Source organism: Antechinus flavipes, chromosome 5 (genome assembly GCF_016432865.1).
Source record: "Antechinus flavipes isolate AdamAnt ecotype Samford, QLD, Australia chromosome 5, AdamAnt_v2, whole genome shotgun sequence".
Taxonomy (NCBI): domain Eukaryota; kingdom Metazoa; phylum Chordata; class Mammalia; order Dasyuromorphia; family Dasyuridae; genus Antechinus; species Antechinus flavipes.
The window spans coordinates 66,203,889-66,224,902 of record NC_067402.1 but is presented as its reverse complement, the minus strand read 5'-3'; the positions used below and the strand labels follow the sequence as shown (position 1 = coordinate 66,224,902).

The 21,014-nt window shown below is 36.9% G+C and overlaps 1 protein-coding gene across 24 annotated transcripts in view; it reads right to left on the bottom strand.

Moving 5' to 3' along the window:
- Positions 1-21,014, bottom strand: part of SVIL (supervillin) — a 256,175-nt gene that overhangs the window by 88,588 nt on the left and 146,573 nt on the right. For all 24 annotated transcript variants that reach the window (XM_052001683.1, XM_052001684.1, XM_052001687.1 and 21 more), the window contains 3 exons: positions 18,309-18,366; positions 18,042-18,193; positions 14,728-15,400 (listed from right to left, as the gene is read on the bottom strand). In XM_052001683.1, coding sequence (XP_051857643.1) covers positions 14,728-15,400; positions 18,042-18,193; positions 18,309-18,316 — 833 coding nt within the window. In that variant the 5' untranslated portion in view covers positions 18,317-18,366. The remainder of the gene's footprint in view (positions 1-14,727; positions 15,401-18,041; positions 18,194-18,308; positions 18,367-21,014) is intronic.

Here is a 21,014-nt window from a genome sequence, read left to right as displayed (position 1 = left end):
ATTTGCTTCTCCCCCCAGGGCCTAGTAGACTGGCAGGCAAATCAGGCAACAAGCACTTAACAGTGCTTATCATTTTGCCAGGTACTATGCTAGGCAAACAACATAGAAAAAATTGTACATATAAAATATATATAATATAAACAAGATATTCAAAGGTAAGGTGTGAATGATGGAGGTGGGAAGGGAGGGATTTTAGATACAGGAGATATTAAATAATTATTTGTTGTGTTGTGTTGAATAATAATTTGTCACAGTTCAGACGTGAAGAGCTACCCAGAAACATCACAAAGTTAGATAAATTCCCTAAAAAATTTCCCCAGAAGGGGAACGATAGGAAATCTCAATTTAACAAAGTTTGAGAAGAATATAGATAGTTATAGTCAGCCTACCTAGAGGAAGAAGGGAAAAAGGAGTGGAAAGAGTTTTCTTGTTTATTCATTTTCTCCCCTTGTTGCTTATTTTATGTATATAATCAGAAACAGCAAAATAGAAAAGTGATTTACAGATCTATCACTATACTTATACTAGCAGGCATAGCATCGGGAAAAATAGGGAAAGGGAAATATTTGAATGGGGTAGTACAAATTTTTTTTTAATTGCCCATCTGGCTTCCACATTCCCTATCTGCAAAAGGAAGAATTTGGTTAGAAATATTTCAAAGGAAATATTCCCTTCTAGAGCTAATATTCAATAGTTCCAGGAAACTAAAAAGAAACCTTCAATATAAATACAGTAACTCTGTAGAAGCCCATAGTTTTTACTTCCATAAAAAGAAAAAGAAAGGAAGGAAGCTCAGTTAGTATCACAGTCAAGAGGAACAGCAAGGTTTCTTAGATTTATTTTATAATTGTTACTCAATTAACACTTTATATTTTTGACTCACACAAGGAATCATCTTTCTCCAAGGTATAGGAGATAGCTGTGCCCTCTGCTTGGCAGCTACATTAGAGATTAGGATGATTATTAGAGGACCACAAAACAACAGAAAAGGCATTAGTTTTTAGTGAGTGCTAGAGTAGCCTGGAGAATGGCAACGAGCCTATCAAGGGATTTCACAAGAGAGGAAAGTGTAATAACAATTGCTTAGAAGGATGCTCTTGAAAGAGGCAATGTTCCAACAGTGAAGATCATTCTCTAAGACAATCTTAACTGATGAAAATAAACAGAGCATGAAGAATAATGAAATACTACAGGATCAATGAGTAAAGAGGAAGAAATTCTTCCTATCTAGGGTGTTCCTATCTTTTCCTATCTTACCACGTTGTAGGTCTCTAGCTTCTTTGGCTATGGTCCCATGCTTGCATGTCCGTCTTGTCTCCAACTTCTTCCTCCACTCCCTGTCCCCTTCTTAGTTTTTGGTGAAGTGGGAAGATTAGGTTTTACATTCTAGAATCCATCTCCACGCTGCTCTAACAAGGTCATATTTTTAAAATCCTTTGCATAATGGCAGATTTGGGTGCTAGCTAACATGTAGAAAGATTAGTCTAAAATAGCCCAAAAGTCCATTCCACCAGGGGGAGAACTAGAGCAACAACTAAGAGCATCTTGGAGTAAAAAACAGTAGAAAACATTGTGACAGTCTTCTTTCTTTGTATCCCCAGCTTCCAATTTTGGAAGCTTCAACAACCTACAAGATTCACCTAGAAAAGGAGCAAAATGAAATGAGTGCCAGATTTGGACTCAGAGGAATTTCTGTTCCAGTCTTGTCTCAGTTAGTACTTCTTGTATAACAATGGACAAATCCTTTCTGGGACTTCATTTAAAATGAAGATGTTAGATGAGGTGACTTAAGGTGAGATCTTTTCCAGACTTACATCTATGACCTTATAAGCTAAGAAAGGAGAAATCCTTTTATTTCTATTCCCCATCCATGTTGGATTTTTTTCCTTAAATTGCTTAGAGCTAGAAATGTATTCTAGGTCTTTTAAACCACAGAGCTTCCTAATTTTTTTCCATTCACGACCCCTTTTCATCCAGTATTTTTTTCTGTGACCCTGGTATATAGGCATATAAAACAAGTATACAAATCAAACATTTACTGATAAAAAAATATAATATTATGACCTCCATATTCAGTTATGAGACCCTAGATAGGGTCATAACCTACAGTTTAAGAAACTGGATTCTAGACCATGTGGCTAACAGAAAACAGTCAATCAGTAAGCATTTATTAAATATCTGCTATGTGCCAGACACTATCCTAGAAATCCTAGACTCATGCTCTTTCTTAGGAAGAGCAATGTTTCACTATTAAACTAGTACCTAAGGAGTAAGGAGAACTTTATTAATGAAGATGTCATTTCCTAATGAGCTTTAGTAGTTCTTTCATTACAAAGGAGCCATAAGAAAGCAATCAAGATATAGGAAAACACCAGAAGAGTCTTAAAGCTCTATTTCCCACTGTGTGCTGATAGTCACAAACAGCTATGGCTTCCTTGTACTTGGATTTTGCAAAACAACCAGTTTCATGAAAAGAAAATGTACTATTAAGATTTTGCAAAAGAAATATAATCTTTGTGGGACATGTGAACTGGCTTTTTATTCTGAAAATATGGTCATTTTATACAAGACCTACAAGAAAGCAGGTGCTCAGAAGCAAAAGATTATTCCAGACTATTAAGAGTTTTATTTATTTATTTTTAATTGCACTCCACTGGCTCTTTCTCAAAGATGAAGAGTAGAATTAGGACATTGATAATAGTTTATAGCTACAAAGCTGATTCATTTTACCCCTTCCCTTCCTAGTTTATCTTCAGTGTACTACATGAAGAGACTGGGAGTGGAGAAATAATAAGGAATCTTTTCTAAGCCAGCACACAAATGTGGCTTCCACACAACTCAACAATTAGGTATTCACAAACTCCCCTCTTAAAATTCAAACATCCTGTAGGAGGATTAAGTTTTCAGGTCATATCTAATATAAATTATTTTAATTCCCTATTTTAGAAATCTAGGAAATGCTTTTAAACTCATGTTTAAGATAAGATTTTGGAGTAAGGTGGTTGTGCATTAGGGTAAAGAACATTAAGCAACTAGGAAGAGAAGGAAAAGTATACCAAAAGAGCATGGAAAGACAAAAAAGACACATTTTTAACTTGGGTTCCAACTAGTTTTGGAAAATTGCAAACTTTAGTCTACTTCAATTTAGTTCTAAATTCCTCTTGGGAGGACAATAAGTAGAGAGAAAGAATTCAAGAAGGGGAAAAGAGAAGAACTTTCATTCATGCATGTCACTCCCCCCCCCCCCTTTATAGTGATAGATGATTATCAATTACTACAACACAATCAGTATTTGTGGGATTTCCTAGTTATGTTGGTAGGGATGTATCTAAACTGCAGAATGAGGAATGTTGAGTTGAGGCAACATAGCAAAGGAGTGAATGAATTACTGAACTGTGAGATTTGGGATAATTAGAAAATAGTATAAAACAAACTTAGTAGAAAAGATGATAGAAGAGGAAAGGGCTCTGTCCTAGGTCCTGTCCTATCTTCATTTCACTTCACTCACTCATTTGGTGACTTTATCAGCTCCAATTGTGTTTAATGATCAACTCTATTCCAGTTCAAGTATCTCTCCTGAATTCCACATCATCATCCCCTACCTGTTGGTCATTTCAAATTCAAAATCCAATATTTAATTCAATCTCAATATGTCTAAAACAGGAACTCATATTTTCCCTGTCTCCTCTTAACCCCGATCTTCCCTCTCTTTCCAAATTTCCTATTTCTGACAAGGGAACTCCTGTCTTTCCATTCTCCCAAGTCTGAAAGATCTGTGTATTATCCTCCACTCCTCATTCTTCTTCAACGCACTTATCTAATTCTGCTACCAAATCCTGAATTTTTTCCCTTGATATCATTCCCCAACAGCTCCCTTTCTCACTAATCTCACAGCCACCATCCTGGTTTCAGGCCTTCAACCCTCTTTGCTTGAACTATTACTTGAACCTTCCAATTGATTCTCTTAACCCAAGTCTCTCTCTACTCTATTTTATGCTCCATATAGCTCCTACATCGGTTTTCCTTAAGCTCAAATTTGACCATGGTACCATGGAGGGGAGAAAATACTTGATAAATTATTAATGTGGTTTGAACCTAGTTTTATGTGGCTAGAAATTGTCTATTCCAAAACGTTAGTTCATGTTGTCCTCAGATACTCTCCAGGGAAACTGGAGTGTTTGTTTTAGGTCCAGCCATCCAAATAATATTTTTTCTTGGGGCTCCCCAATAGCTTGTGTTTTGACTTTATCCAAATTTTAATGAATATTTACATTTACTTGTTGACATATATCAAGCAATTTTGCCTGGCAAATGCCCCTTTCAGGAAACTGCCTAAGTGCCAATGTACAGCAGTTCCCTTGTTTGAACTCTATATAATGTGAGCCAGCATAGATTCAAGCAGAGGAGACTTTTTTTTTTTTATTTCCTGGCTCTAACTCTTCTGCCAAAGGATTTGATAAAAGTCTTCCTAAATTTTTTTCAGGCTTCATGTTTTCTTCTTGACCGACACTACTTCTTTACTCAATAAACTTCAATTGTCACCAATTTTCTGGAGCCCTATTTCACAGGAGGTTCCAGTCATGATTACTTCATCACCTCTGGCTTGATTCACTCTTTGCATTTTTCTACCTTCTCCCCAGCAGCTTTTCCTCCCTCCCCCCCCCCCCCAAAGATACCTTCATTCTGAGACACATCCTCAGGACTGATGAATTCCTAGCCCAGATGACCATTTCAGAAGAGGTTAAAGCCCGATGCTCATTATTCTCTTGGTTTGACTTACTCTCTGTATTTCTCCACCTCTTCCATCAGTAGTCTTGCCCAAGTGTGGCCACCATCTCCTTCTCCCTTCTTCTGCCCTTAATATGTTGGCTTTACCCTTTAAAATGTAACCTCTTTGAGAGAAGAGACTGTCTTGCTTACTTGCCTTTCCATCCACACTGTTTAGCACATAGAAAGGGTTTAATATATGTCCCATCTATTTATTAACTCTATAATAAAAAATAAGTTCCTTTAGCTGACTTTTAAAAGCCTTTGCAACCTGACCCAGATCTACCTTTCCAGCCTCTTTATAATTAACTTCCCTTCCAATAAGCTCCAGTGCAGCCAAACTGGCCCTTTGACAGCTCCTCCCAGCTGACATTTTAGTGCCCTTCATCCTGTGCCTGGAATGCATTTCCTCACCTCAGACTCTTCTTCTAAGCCTTTACATGTTTTAAGCACCAGTGCCTTGCTACATGAAGCTTTTCTTGTTCTCACCAATGACTAGTACCTGCCTCTCTAGTCAAGAAGATTATGGGTCCTGGTGAGGTCCTTGAGAACAGGATAGGTACTTTATAAATACTTGACTGACTGGAAAGGGGAAGGAAAAGAAGGTGCCAAAAATAAATGTTATCTGGATTTGGCTTTACTTCTAACTGTACCCGGGGGCCAAGGCAGCTGTCATTTAATAATAAAATACACATGTGGTTTGTTGCCTCATGGTTGTAAATACCACTAAGTGAAGACTTATTTGGCTTAAAAGGTAAAGTCAAGTGGATGTGACCCACATTCTACTAGTATTGGAAGTATGAGAAGATGATTATTAAAGTACCCAACAATTCTAGAACCAGAGTTTCCATCCTGGGAGGTGGGGAGGGTTTCTCTTAAATCACTTTATCCCACCCATTTTGATTACTTATAATAAGCATTTGGAACTTCCAGGAAGATGGAGGAACCAGAGTCCCTTTGAGTCCATATCTCATAGTATTAGGAAGGGCTTTGGAACAAATTGCAGCTCCATTCAGTTCCCCACCCACCATCTATTCTCCTCATCTGACCCCCGGAGCTGCTTGGCTTCTTGTGTAAAAGTTATAGTGATTACTGTAATTTATGTGAATTGACTATCATTTATGTCTAATTATAATGCTGCAAAATAGTGATTATATATTTCATTAAATATGTGTCAGTGAGAGAGGAAGCATGGTGTTGTGCAGAAAGAAAGCTGGTCCTGGTCAAGAAGTTCATGCTGCTTCACACTTTTTAGCTATGTGACCCTGGAAAACTCACTCTTTTAGAACCTCAGGAAGCTCTCTAACACTATAAATGTAAATCACAGGAAAAGTGCTAATCTGCATTGATAGATCCTGCTCCCCTAACCTCAAGCATCACTGGCAATTTCTTTAAAAGTTGTATTTGATAATGATGATCAACCATGAAAGACTTGGCTACTCTGACAATCCAGAAATTCCAAAGAATTCATGATGCTTCCAGACTCAGAGAAAAGAAATGAGAAATTCTAAATAAAGACAGAAGCATACTTTCTTCACTGTCTTTTCTTGGAGAGTTTTGATGTGTTTTCTTTTATAAAATGGATTATTTGGGGGGGGGGGGAAGAGATTCCATTTGATAAAACAATAAATTCTGTTCATTAGTTTAGTCTTCTTATTTCAAAATTAAAATAATTAGGAGGATTTAAAATCAGAATTCCAACTCTAGACAGAGTGGATGCACCCCTCCAGTTTGAATAAATTGACTTTATTTAGAAATCATATGTCAGAGGTCCATTCAATCAACAAATACTGCTTTCTATGAAGAACCGTGATTTGATTTTAATCTTTGTATATCCAGTGTCTAACATAGCACCTTGCACTTAATGGATGCTTAATATTTAAATACTTCTTGATTGATTGATTATCTCAAAGATCTTTTTAGCTTTAACATTGATAATTTCTGACTGCCATAGGTAATTGACCGCTAAAGATTGTTTTGGAGCATATAAAGAATGGTTTCTTCCTTCACTTAAGTGCTTTCCAAAAAAAATGGTATTGTCTAGAATGAATTTCTATGAAGATAGCTAAACAGATTTTGTTCCAAACTCCAGGTAAATTCCTTTCTAGGTCATTTAAAATTTTAATTAGTCTTTCAATTCAGTCATCCTTCAAAGTCATTGAAGTACAGATTCTAAGAGGTAAGGCAATATTCATGGCACTTCACTTGGCTTGGCTTTTGTTTTGACCTAAAGGAAATAGGAGATGCCACTTCCATTCTTTCAAATTCTTTTAGAAAAATTGTTACCTTTCCAACTAAATGTCACTACTCTCTGGCTCCCAGCCAATTTTCAACTTTTGAACTTTTCTAGGAAAATGAACATCTAAATCACAGGAAGGACAGAAAAATTTAAGAAAATAATTTTATGTACTAAATGATGAGTGAGCCAACTGAAAATGGTGCAAATGTTAATGCTGGAAAGGAATGTTCTTCTACTGGTCAAGTGGGAGAATGACTTTTATGCAAAAAAAAAAAAAAAAAAAAGAAAAAAAAAAGAAAAGAAAAGAAAAGAGTCAATAAATTTAGGATGAGTTCTTAGAGAAAAGCTGCTGCTGCTCCCTAGCATTTATAGAGTGTTTTTAAGTTTGTAAAGTGCTTTACCAATTTCATCTCATTTGATCCTCACTACACCCTGGGAGATTAAGTTCCCTTATTTTACAATTCACAGATGAGAAAACTGGGTAGACATAGGTTAACTTACTTGGTTAGGATCATGCTATAAATGAGCTAAGAATGAAATCTTTCATAATACAGATTGTCCAACACTTTATCCATTTCTAGTAAAATGTAGTCAACCATGTTGATAGAATTAAGCATTATTATGAAGGAAAAAAAAGCAGGAAGAGCCTACTGAAGAGAGCACTGGGATCAAGAAAACTAGTTTTGAATCCCTCTCTTCAGTCAATAAGCTATGTGTATTTAGACAAGTTCTTTTCACTTTCTAGAACTGTTTCCTCTTTTGTAAAATAGAAGAGTAAATTGATTTCAAAGGACCTTTCATTATTTTACAAATCTTTGACAGATAATTTAACTCTTGATTTGAAAATAGAAAGCACCTCCTAATTATCATTTCTCAGCTGGCTACTTTCTTGTACTTCATGATCTCTACTCATCCTTCTGGAAGAAGAAGTCAACCTTGAAACTCTTACTTCCTCAGTTCCCTCTGGTCCCTTCTTCCCTCTGACTAGAGAGGGTAGACACTGGAGAGCCCCTCCCAGATCCTATGCTAGTTTAAATCAGGGTATGCAAGACAATCACCTCATCACTTTCCACTCAACTGATTTCCTGAATTCATCATCTCCAGAATCTCATTTTCTTCTAAGATAAAATCAACTCTATAATTCACACCTTCTCGTATCATTTCTCACCTCAGCTATCAGACTTCATCTTGACCCCTTTTCAGCTTCTTTTTATGTGTTGTCTTTCTCAGATTGTATGCTCCTTGAAAGCAGGGATTTTCAAGCCTTTCTTTGTATCCCCAGAACTTAGCTCAGTGCTAAATATTTATGGACTCTCTGACTCTTGATTTCCATCACATGGTTGGGATAGGACTTTGTTCTCACTGAGAAGACCATGCTGTTAAGTTCTCTACCACAATGACAGATCATTGCCCTTCAGATTCTGTATTTTGTTCCTGGGTTATGCTATGACTGTCCATCCACTGTGCAGAGCATTTATGAAGAGATAACTGATTACAACACGTAGGATACCTTTGAGTCAACATATTCAAATCTGTTAACTATTACAAAAGTAGAATAGAATAAATTTTAGTACAATATTTTTAACTGTGTGGGTGATGAAACCCAATTATAAAATTAATTGGATTCTTTGTGATAGGAAACACTGATTAGTTTTCGCTTTTCTTATTGTATATATCATTAATATGGATGACTACTAACCTGGTGCTGCTTCTCTCACCAAGATTAAAATTTAATTTCCTAAAAATCTGTCTGATGGGAAAACTATTAAACAGGAAGACATTTCTGCATGTTGTCTGACTAACTTCAAGTTTAAATATCAGCTTCTTGCAACTTATAAAGGTTTTGAAATTCATGCTGACAAAGAAAATTTTGTATTTATATTTTTTCTCAGGATAGAAAAAAATATTTTATTGAGGGCATGCATGACTTAAAAAGGTATATTGACCATTGATAATGAGAGAAGAGAGAGCCTGTGTTTCATTGTTTATTTACCTGGCCATAAGAGTTTTGGATAAATAGGGCATGGAGAATTTATGGAAGGACAAGGGTTAGAATTGAAAGGAATGAAAGGACATTATATGTTGTAAGCTGCAATGTGAAAAGGAAATGATTCATGCTGATGAGACCAGAAACTGGCTACCCCTTCCACCCCCCAAAAAAATCATAGTCTGAGTCGGAATATTTTAGGCTTTATAGGAAGATATTTTTGTAGGAAGATATTTTATTTAGAGAAACAGGAATGGCAGATAGGGATCATGTTAAAAAGAAAATGAACTTGGGGGAACAACTTTCAATGTTCTGAAAATAAAATTGATCATAAAACCAAAAGAAAAGTGTTCAAGAAAAATAGGGCAAACAAAGAAGCAGTTTCTAGAGGGTAGAGGTTCTCCAACAGTAACAAATATCAAAAGATAGGCTTCCCCAAGGATACTTGGTCAAGTCAACAGAATAGTTGAGGAAGAAGAGAATTCATTCAACTTCTGCCTAAATATCCCATTTATAACCAACACTGTTAACATTATTTCCTCTTCTATAGGGCCAACCCCACTGTAGACATATGGCAGCCTTGTAATAATTCAGTCCTTATGTAGTGCCAGGAGAAAAAAAACCACACCTAAATATTTGAAACCATGAGCCTGAATTAGAAATAGTTGTGGTCTCATTGTTGGGCCTGTATTGTAGATTATGTGTCCATGGACTTCAGGATGCCCAGCAGGTCAGATTTTAAATGTGGGAAAACATAAACATATACACATAACATGCATGTATACAAGCACACACATTTTTACTGATACTCTGCATGTGATCATGTCTATATTTGTGTAGACAGTCCTTCAGGTGAAATAAATAAATCTATATGTGTGTGTGTGTGTGTGTGTGTGTATTAATACTCATACATATTTGTGGAGTTTGTGGAGTCATCTGGTAATGATAGATAAGAGAGCTTGGCTTGGAGACGGAAAGAACTGCATTCAGATCTCACCTCATGTGACTCTGAATTCTCACATTTACTAATTTACCAAGGTCATAGACTCAGAGACATGTAATAAGCACTTCATAAATGCTTCATTGGTCACAGATCTAGACCTCAAAGGGACCTTAGTGGCCATTGAATCCAAACCCCTAATTTTGCAAACAATGAAGCTGAGACCCAGAGAGCCTGTGATCTGTTTAGGGTCATGTGGGTAATTGTGATGGGTGTGGCAAATGGCAATTTGGTGAAAAGACAGATCTATCTCATATTCTTGCATGTATAAGTATGTTTATACATATGTCCATATATAATCTGTACTATAATATACGAGCTGAATGCTGTCACTTGGCGAACAAATCTTCAATATGTCCTGCAGACAGCTTTTATGACAAAAGCAATGGCCTATGCCAGTTCTTACTTAAGAAATAGAATTGCTTGGGCAACAGATAGTGAATTTTTTACAGAACATACACTGTTTTAGTATATAACCATGAATATGAAATGAAAAATCTGTCAGATGTTCACCTATGAATGAAGATAAAAGTTCATCTTCTTGTGATGTCCCAAAAATTTCATCCTCAGGAAAGATTTTCATTTTTGTTATATAACCCTTCCTCCTGCTTTCCCTCCTACACCTCCTCGCACTTCAGAAAATGCACTATTAGTTGTTAGCTTAGTAATTATAGATATTTTAATGCAAACCTGACAATAAAATAATACCCAGAGAAGACTCTCAATCTCGAATTGAATGGCATGGCTGTGTTCCATATGAAGACTAAAGCTGGGGTTGAAGGCTAGTGAATGACAGAATGTCCCCCTAGGAATTGGCTTTTTAGAAATACTTGTAAAACTAACAAGGACCAGCACAGAAGTTCACTGTCCTTCCAGAAAGGTAGATAAGACAAGTCCAAACCTGTGGATACTTACAGGAAGGGCAAGTTATTTCATCAAGTGTTATTTTAGTACTTTTAGGTTATTTTCTGGCAGCCCTGAGCTTTCTCAAGTGGGTTTTAGGATCTATCATCCTTAAAAGTTGTGGGGAAACGTCTTTGTGCTTAAAAACCAAAAGCAAAAACTAACAACAATAGCTAGCATGTATATGGCAGTTAAGATTTGTAAATTAAAGATTTATTTACTTATTAACTTATTTGATCCTCATTTGACCTAAGCAATATCAGAATTACTTCCTAAGCCAGATAAACATTTTCCTAAATAATGTTATTTAGTTCAACAAGTTCATATTCATGGTTAGACATAAATTCAAAGTTAAATAGTTTATTTAATTTATTACAGTGACTCTGAATTTCTCTTCTTATTCTATTATTTTATTCTTCATTTCTACAATTTGTTTCCCAGATTATAAAATGTTCTTTAAGACTTCAACCAGGAGCATTAGACTCACTGGCTCCACATGGGAGAGGACCCTTGAAATTGACTACTCTGTCTAGTTACATAATTAGAATTTATGACTCTAAGATTTCTTGGCTCTAGAAAAAGGGCATCCACAGTAGGATATAAATGTATTTTTATATCTATTTTTTAGAACTGAACAAGCATACAGTATAAAATTACTCTGAATTTATCTGCTGTCATAGGCTGGTCATCCTCTTGTATATAAATAATTCTGGTAGGGAATTTCCCTCGATATAAATGTAATATTTTTGTTTTCCTTTATCTGCAAATGACAGAACTGTAGAACTTGAAGGTATTAGTGAGATGCAAGAATTCTGCCTCTTCAGCAGCACCTTTGAAATGACTTCTTACACCCAGGTCATGTTCAAGTAATTTCTAAAATCAGCGTGTCTAGGTCAATGACATTGAAAAGAGACATATTTACTAATTTTTCTTGGTTCCAGAAAATCTTTCATCTAATGTAGAGGAATTCGAAATGCTTTATGAATTAACAGTTTGGTTCTATTACTAATCTGAACAAGTTGGAAACACTCTTCTCCTCTACTCCTCTTTTAAAGTGGTGCAAGTTATCAAACATTTTTCAGAGATTTATAGAAAAGGTTTTAAGATGAAGAATGTGTTTTACTGTTCTCTGCTTGTTGCATTAAAAATATTCTTCATCACAAGGACCACATGTAATGAACTAGATGATTCTCAAAAAGGAAAAAAAAATTCTAAGAATTCACCACTGTCATATGATGAAAATCCTTTGCAGTGAAAACTCAGTCCACAGAAATTAGACCTCATTTGTTCTTAGAAGGTTAAAGGCAATATGGAGTATCTTTGAGTGAGTCACACAGAGACAGTGAGATTCCAACACTGTGACTTATAGCAGCCATGTGGTCTGGAGTTAATCCCTTTACCTGTCAAGAATTCTAAGAGTTGAAGTTACAGAACTAGGGGTATTTTTTAACACCAGGATTTAATAATAGTCAATATTTATAGGATGCTTCCTATGTGCCAGACTGTGCTAAGCGCATTGTAATTATTATCTCACTTGATCAGTTCTTCCTCATTCGCAAACTAAGCTGGAGAAGGAAATCCATTCCAGTGTCTTGCTAAGAGAACCCCAAACCGGGCCACAAAGAGTGGAACCTGACTGCAAAACAACTGAATATAACCTAAGAACATCATCTCCAGTCTTTTCTGCTGAAACAAATTCTGTAATCCATTTCCCTCTATCATGTAAGGCGACATGTGAAGAATCTGCTTTGCTAGACAATAACTAGACCGAGCACATTTTTTCCCTCCATCTCTGTGATGTAATGCAAATTTCCCATGGAAAGACTAATCCTTTACTGGAAAATATGTAATACGACAATTTTGCTTTATATAGAACTCCTAGCACTTAAAATTTAATGTGCTGAGCAAAATCTCACTAAAACCCCAACCTGATTCTTTAGTTTTTTTTTTTTTCTGTTAGAATAGCAAACATGTATCTAACTCAGTAAACTTCATTTCTTACTACCACATTGTCTTTGGCATGTTTTGTTGCCATGTTTGTTTTTGTTACATGCTGTAACATTCTATCTGTGCCAGGATCAATTTGACTCCTTACTGCCTGGTCTTGGAAGCTACTACACAGATGAAATGAAAAATATACCTTAGAAAAACTTAATAGCTAATTATATCACATCTCAAAAGAGGATGATTAAATAAATAAGCTTTAAATACACTCACCACTCATTCAAGAAAACTCTCATCTTCAATGAAAAATAAATCCCCAAATCCACAACATTTCTAGGCTAAAATTTATATTTTAAGGCCAGTTTTCCTATACTACTTTCTGGGTCTCTGTTTTAGCCTATTTCGCAAGAAATGACTGTACTTGTTGCTTTCCCTCCTCCCCTCTTCCCTCTATAATAGGTTTTTCAATCAGGGACCACCAAAGGAAATGCTCTCCATACCATGAGGTCCTTGTGGACCCTCAGTAAACTTCATCATCACGCAATTTCTTTTTCCTCATTCAACATATCCCAGCACAAACTATTTAAATGCCAAGCCTTCTGGTGTGTGTGTGTGTGTGTGTGTGTGTGTGTATGTGTATGTTAAAAACACAGCTGAGAAAAGCAAAACAAAAAGCATGTGTCAAGAAATACTGTTGGAATAACAAAAGCAAGGAAAATCTTGGAAACTGAAAAAACAGAACCCCCTAAAAAGGAAATCTGAGAATACCAGAGTCCAATAATGAAACTTATTCCAGTTACTATTGGACTACTAAAAAAGCTGCATTTCCCCAAATGTATTTTGTCTTTCAGAATGTTCCAATTAAGGTAGGTTTGTATACTGCATCTCCAAGTCACAGAAATGAAAACTTGGAACTTTAGGACCACTTCATGGCCCTCACAGGATTTCTCTGCTACAACTGTTGATTTTAAAGATGCCGAGAATGAAGAATGGCATTATAAAAGACAATGACTACCATAAAAATATAACAAATCCATCTGCCTAGTTTGAGTGTGTGCAGACACACAACTGTATTCCCACTCAGTTGGCTCCTTTTGTCACCTGACTCATTAGTATGCTGATTGGCTCTAGATCACAACTGTTCCTTTACATTGAGGTTTGTTTATGTGGGAGATAGGAGGAAGATGGAAGCAGGGGAACAGATACCCATCATGAAGTAATCTGCACAACTTCAAGGACAGATGTGGGCAGGAGCTGATCTTTACCAGTTATGGAAAAGGAGTTGCTTCAGTCGCTTCTCTAGGGTAACTAGAATTCTTCCATTGGCCTGCTAATAGATAGTCCAATCCTGTAGGAAATTTAAACTGCACCCTTTCCACAGAAAACCAAATCTTCTTCAATAAAACAATCTCTAATTTTTTTGTGCTGGGTGACTTCTTCCTCCACGCAGATCTTAACCCTTTAAAGATTTTTTGGATTGACTTCAAGCATCACCATAGCAGAAAATCTGGTTATGAGTCTGAATTTAACTAAGCTTGTCTATGGAAAACAAACATCACTGGGCTTATACTTAGAAAACCTCTTATCACCATCTATACCCACAGGGAGATATCAGAATAAGATATAGTCAAGTAGGGTCCATAATAAGATATTCTTCTAAATACTCTTGTTAAAACCTGTTATTTCCTCATTATTCCAGAATAAAAGGTAATACTCCTTTTCTCCCACATTGAGACTTTTTTTAGTACACAGTGATACTATTTAAAAAAAAAATCAGCCTTGCTTATTATCAGTGAACAAATTCTTGGGTCAAAAGACAAAGAAGAAACACTAATCAAATCATATTTTAAAAAGTAGCTGTTGTAAGACATGGAGTTGTGTGCTTACCTCGTTCTGGAATCACCGTGTAATGATGAGTCAGTAAGTGAATGACTTGGTGATGCTGGCTGCTTAGGTGAAGAAAGGGATACTCTGCGGGTCTGCTTGGGAGACCTTGGCACGTCACTGAATGAGGATTCTCGTCCAGAAAAGGAAAAGGAGGGGGAACCATCAGCTGCAGGTGGCAAGTCACGGATCTGGCCAATTGCACTCAATTCTTGGGCTCTTCTGTGGTTTTCCACATTCAACAGCGCCTCCTTATCAATAACACCATCACTCCCATGAAAGCTATAGTCCTTGGATTCAGCTGTGGTGCTCCTGGGCTCCACAGTCTCAGTCCTAGAATAATGATAAGTCAAGTCTTTGCTCTCCTCCTCCTGCTTCTCACTTTTACCTCCCCTCCTCTCGACATCATGATCCTTCCTGGTCTTAGTATAACGCGACATATATTCAGAGTCTGCATCGGAATCCAGAGTCAGCCCATATTTTTCAGCAAGCTGTCTCCTTCTTTCAGCCTTATATCTGGCTATTCTCTCAGCTTTGGAGTCCAGTCCCTGGGTGTCCATCGTCACTGGGCTGTAGGATGACTCTGTATTGAGGGTGGTAGTTTCTATGCAATATCGGGATCGAGGTTGCTTCTCTACAGAAGAATCTGAAGTTTCCTCCTCTTCATTGGATCGACCTATAAGGTTGATACATAACATAAAAATGATAAAGAATTCATGGGCAAAAGGCTAGTAAAAAATGACTATATACAATACAAGCTCATAGCCCTGTGTGAGGAAATACCAGCTTGTTCATTTGTACAAATTTAAATAAAACACTGTACTCTTGTAAATCCAAGAATTTTCAGATAAAGATTCCAATGGATCAAAACTATGATGTGTGCGAAAGAACACTGAACCTGATTAAAATTCTACTTTCTGTGCTCTTGAGACCATCACTTCATGTGTCTGCACCTCAGTTTCCTTATTTGTAAAATGAGGGGATTGGAACACTGACCTCAAAGATCTCTTTAAGTTCTAAATCCTACCTATCTCATTTTGGCTTCCACATACCACTCCAAAAGTACAAACTCCTGAAAGGTTTCTTGCACGTAGAAATAAGCTGAATAGTGTCATGGAAAAAGAGCTGGATGTGAAGTCAGGAAAAACTGAGATCTGAATCCTACCCCTGAACTCATTAGTTGGGTGACTTATGGACACAAAGGATTTCATTTTTCTAAGCCTCAGTTTCCTCCTCTAGGAAACAAGATCAACAACATCTGGAGATCCAACCTTGGAGGGTTTTTGGAAGGACCAAATGAGTACATACATGTGAAATGGTAAGAAAATGTTCAAGTGCCACATAATTGCCAGTTATCTTCTTTCCCATCATTACATATGCATTACAAGTTCAGTGGAGATGCTTTCAGGATAATGGTCAGGATTTCAAAGAAGAGAAAAGAATGAGCTCATCTCCTGGCACATTTCTATCCTCTCCAGATCCTCACCCCCTCACTCCTATATCCTGATTTACAACTCATGAAGAGATCAAGGAGATTTTAAAGAGGAAGGCAGACATGAAGAAAAATAAAAACATGTGACACATGGCAATAGGGAAGGAAGATTTGGCAAGATGTTTCACCATTTAAATGTTTAGTAAACATTAAAATGTAGTAGACATTAAAAGTCTACTACATACAATGTCTGTGGGTAACTGCTTGAATATTCCAGTCACAAGAGAGAAAATGAAGTTTAATTTTTGAGTAAAATTTCTATTCTGAATCAACAAATTAATTTCTTTTTAGAATTTTTAATTGAAATGTCTTTATTTTTTATGACACTAAGAATAAAATTTTTAAAGTGACATATCTGAGGCAACTAGGTGGTACAAGGGATAGGACATCAGCCTCAAAGTCAGAGATTCAAATATGGCCTAACTTACCAACTGTGTGATCCTGATGGGAGAAAGGAAGGAAAGAAGGAAAGAGGGAAGAAAAGAAAGATGGAAGGAAGAAAGGGAGGGAGGAAGGAAGGAAAGCAGAAAAAGAGGGAGAAAGGAAGGAAGGGAGAAAAAGGAAGGAAGAAAGGAAAGAAGGAAGGAAAGTAGAAAGGGAAGGAGGAAGGAAGGGAGGGAAGGAAGGAAAAAGGAAAGAAGGGATGGAGAAAAGGAGGGAAGGAGGGAGAAAGGAAGGGAGGGAGGAAGGAAGGGAGGAAGAGAAAGGATAAGAGAAGGGAAAGAGAAGGAAGAAATGGAAAGGGGAAGGAAGGGAAGGAAGGAAAAGGAAAAAGGAAAAAAGGAAAAAAAGGAAATCTTTCATTTTACTTATAGGAGAGACCCTCAGACCTCTCTCTGAATTCCATAGATTCTAAGGTTACAGAATTCCTAATCCATAATAGATCAGAAGCTTTCAGAAACAGCAAGAAAAACTAGAGCTGTAGAATATGTGAGGAAAGAAAAAAGAGAAAAGAAGCTCCAAGCTTATAAAAGGCAGATTCCTCATGTGGCAGTCTGAAGGCAATTAGCTGTCTGGTCCCCAGGCACCTTCCCTTGGAGGGTAGCAGAAGGGGAGTAGAGAAGGAAGGTCATGTTTGTGACTTAGTGTGGTACAGTGGATGGAGAACTGGATGAATCAATCCTGGCTCTGCACTAATTAACTATGGAAATATAGGCAAATCATGTGAAAGTAGGAGGAAGAGATGAATTTGAAACATGATTTCTAAGGTCCTTTCCACCTTTCTGTGCTGAAAAGATGGTCACTCTGTTATGGAAAGGACAGTGCCTGGTGTCCATAAGGATGGCACGAGTCACTAAGAAAGTTCAGTATCATCAAGTGAAGAAGTTATAAAAGTAATTAGAGGAAAGAGTGTCAAACATGGAGTCTTGGGTTCTGAGTTTGAATCCCTATGTCAGCCTGGTTTTAATCATTTCTATGCTTCTTTTTCCCTATGTGATCTTAGGTTAGTCACTTAAGTTGTTTGGCTTTAGTTTCTTCTTCTATACAATGAGGACATTAAATTAGGGAACCCAAGAGTTTTCTTCAAACCCTTAAGTCACAGGATCACCTTAGAGGCCATATCATCCAACCCCCTCATTTTACTGATGGGTAATGTGTCTAGTCTAAGTGTCTTAGCTCCAAATATTTTCCTCTTATAACTGATCCTATGATATCGCTTAGATTTTGTTTAAAAATGGGTAAAAAAGATTTTTTTTAATGTTTTGTTAGCTAAAGGGGATGAGCTTTATTTGTCTTGGAAGCACACTTAAAACAAAGTACCCCATTCCTTAATAATATCAGAAGGAGATGTGTTGACTGATCTGATAAGACAGCCAATGCTTACCAATATGGGGGCTATAAGGGTCTGTAGCTCGCGTATATCGGGGAGTATCTTCTTCTAGTAATCGGTGGGTAACTAATCCTGTACAGCTCTGCAAGAGTATGGGCTGCGAATCATTTTCAATGCCTTCCAAGCGTCTGGCAATCCGTTCTTTTCTGTGAAAAACACACATACATACACAAAAAGCATAATAAGTAGCATACAACAAGGAGGAAATAAACCCATGCCTAGATATTCTATCTCCTCATTAAAATGCCACAGAAGTCTTACCTCTTCATTTCTAAAACTTCTTTTCTCTTTGGCTCAAAGAGTTTTCTTAGTTCTGCAACTAAAAACAGAAAATACAACTAAGATCAATCTTTAACTCTTACTGATTATAGGATATGTGTTGAGATTAGGGTGACTCCTTGTTATATTATAGCAGAGGTTTAACCATTTGGGGAGGGAGAAATCTTGCTTTGGGATGGAAGTACAGCAGTCATACGCCTGACTCCACTGCTCATAAGAATGGAAGCTTTCGGATCCGGTTGGTTCACCCCTGTTGGGCAGCCTTGTGATTGCCTGCTCCCAAGCAGTTCCCCATTTTGGTGCCAGATTTGATGTCCTCACAGCTTCAGACCTACTACAATTATTAGCTTCAGCCTCCCCAGTAGGAGGGATGGCAGGTATATTATCACCATCCCTGGTGAAAGTGCTTAAGATTTAGTGCAGGAGATGCAGTGATTATCAGCTATTATCATCCAATCAGCCTTGATTCTCTACATTATCATGACCTTCTGATTGGAGGACAGAGCTATGAACTCCAAAAACTCCATTGAAATTGGAAAACCAGGTCAGAACATCTCATTTCTCACCTTGTCATACAGCTCTGGAACCTTCCTGGCTATGTCACCATGCTATTCTCACATCAGGTATCTTCTCACAGTCTCGCCAACCCTACCTGTCCCTTCCCTCTCCTTTTAGCTTCCTTTTCTGTGTGGTTTTCCCACAATAGATTATAATTTCCTTGAGGGCAGATTTTTTTCTTATTTGTATGTCTATTTCTGAGGTTTCAGATATTTATAAATGTTTGTGGACTATGCCTTTGCATTCATTCATTCAATTATTCAATCAGTGCAATGCAAATGCCTACTGTGTAAGGAGTACTATATTCAGCATTGGAGTGGAATAAAAGTTTAGATGAGATAAATAGATTTTTTGGTGCTTACAATATAATAGAAAGAGACTGAATACATACCAATGACTTATATACACAATATTACCTAACAAGTACATTAAAAGGTTACAAAACAAAGTACCATATGGAAGAGGAAGATTATGTCCATCTGTGGAAGGGCTCAGTGAGGGCTTCATGGAAGAAATATTATTTAAGTTGAGGTTTAAAGATAAAATATTGCAGATAAAGATAATAGGTAAACAAAATAGTGCATTTGGTACTGAACAACATGTTAGGAGGGGAATAACTTGAGATAAATAAATATACAGACAGAATGAAAAGAGAATAGATGGAGAGAAAAAACAATACAGAGACACAATGGATGGAGAGATAAACAGAGGATAGATAGAATGGATAGATGGAAAGACAGACAATGGGTAGATAGAACAGATAGAGAGGTAGGATAATGGATAGACAGAATGGATGTAGAGATAGAACAGAAGGATGTATAGATAGATATGGCACTTACTACTCACTCTACTGCAAACAAGCAAGACAACTACTTCCCTCAAGAAGCTTATATTCTAAGATGGGAAAGACAACATAGAAGAGCTAGAAATCAGGAGTGGGTCAGTCATGAAGACAAAATATAGAGATGGCTAGACAATACTTTGGGGGTGGTTCCCCATAAGATAAGATTGAATCTCATCTAATAAGACCCAAAGAGGTTTCAGAAGCAGAGTCTGATTTTACCATAAGAAGAAGGTAGAGATGAGGGCTTGGGAAGAGATCTCATGGTGCAGAGATGGCCAGGAGCTGAAGTAACTTGTTCACGATCACATAGGTGGTGAGTAGCAGAGTTAGAGGCAAACCCAAATTTTTTGTATTATAAATTGAATGCTCTGAGATGTCATGTTGTCTCTTTAGCAAGTACTCACACATAGCAGAATGGCTATCAAATACCTCTAGCCAAACTGTCACAAGGAAGAATATTAACCTTTATTTCTACCTTTGACTAAAATAATTGCCCATTATTCAAAGTCCTTCACAATAAAACAGCTCCAAACCTTTCCAAATTTATTTTATGCCTACCCGTCTCCATGCCATGAGGTCTCTATCCACACCTTCATGTCTACCTCCTCCCTACTATTAAATTGGACTATACCCCTGAAATCACTCTTGGACCTTGATAGATAAGCTCCAGCTTTATCTTGCCAGGATCCAGGTCTCCCAAGTATTTCCTAATTAACCAGCTTGTAATGTGGCCATGTAATTACTGAACATTAGTAAGTCAAATGCTGATACTGTATTAATTCAATGTATATTGAGAGGTGCCTCCAAACTGTTATCTAAATTATCCAGGAAATGGCCAAATTCAGTGGAGTGAACTGTTGTTCATGTTTGATTTATAAAGATGGATATATATCTAAGGCATTTTAAATTTAGAAAACTCTTTAATGTTCAATGTAATGGCTGTCACAAGAGATTAAGGAAAGAGAGAGAGAAAGGAAAAAAAGAGAGAGAGAGAGAACCCTGATACAATCATAAATCTTGAAGGAATAAAAGCCCTGGGAATGATTTTATAGAAAAATAGGATTTTCCATTTTCATTTTGCTCTTTATTTGTAAGTACTTATTTTTAGAAATAAACATCTCCCTAAATACATCCACACACCCTCCACCATACATCCATCTTCCATCCCCCACACTATATGATAACTTTCTGACTGTATATACAAATATATAAGACTCAAAAAAAAAATTACCCAAGACTTTGATTGAATTGGTCATTCTTTAGTAAGCTGGTTAGCAAAAAGGATC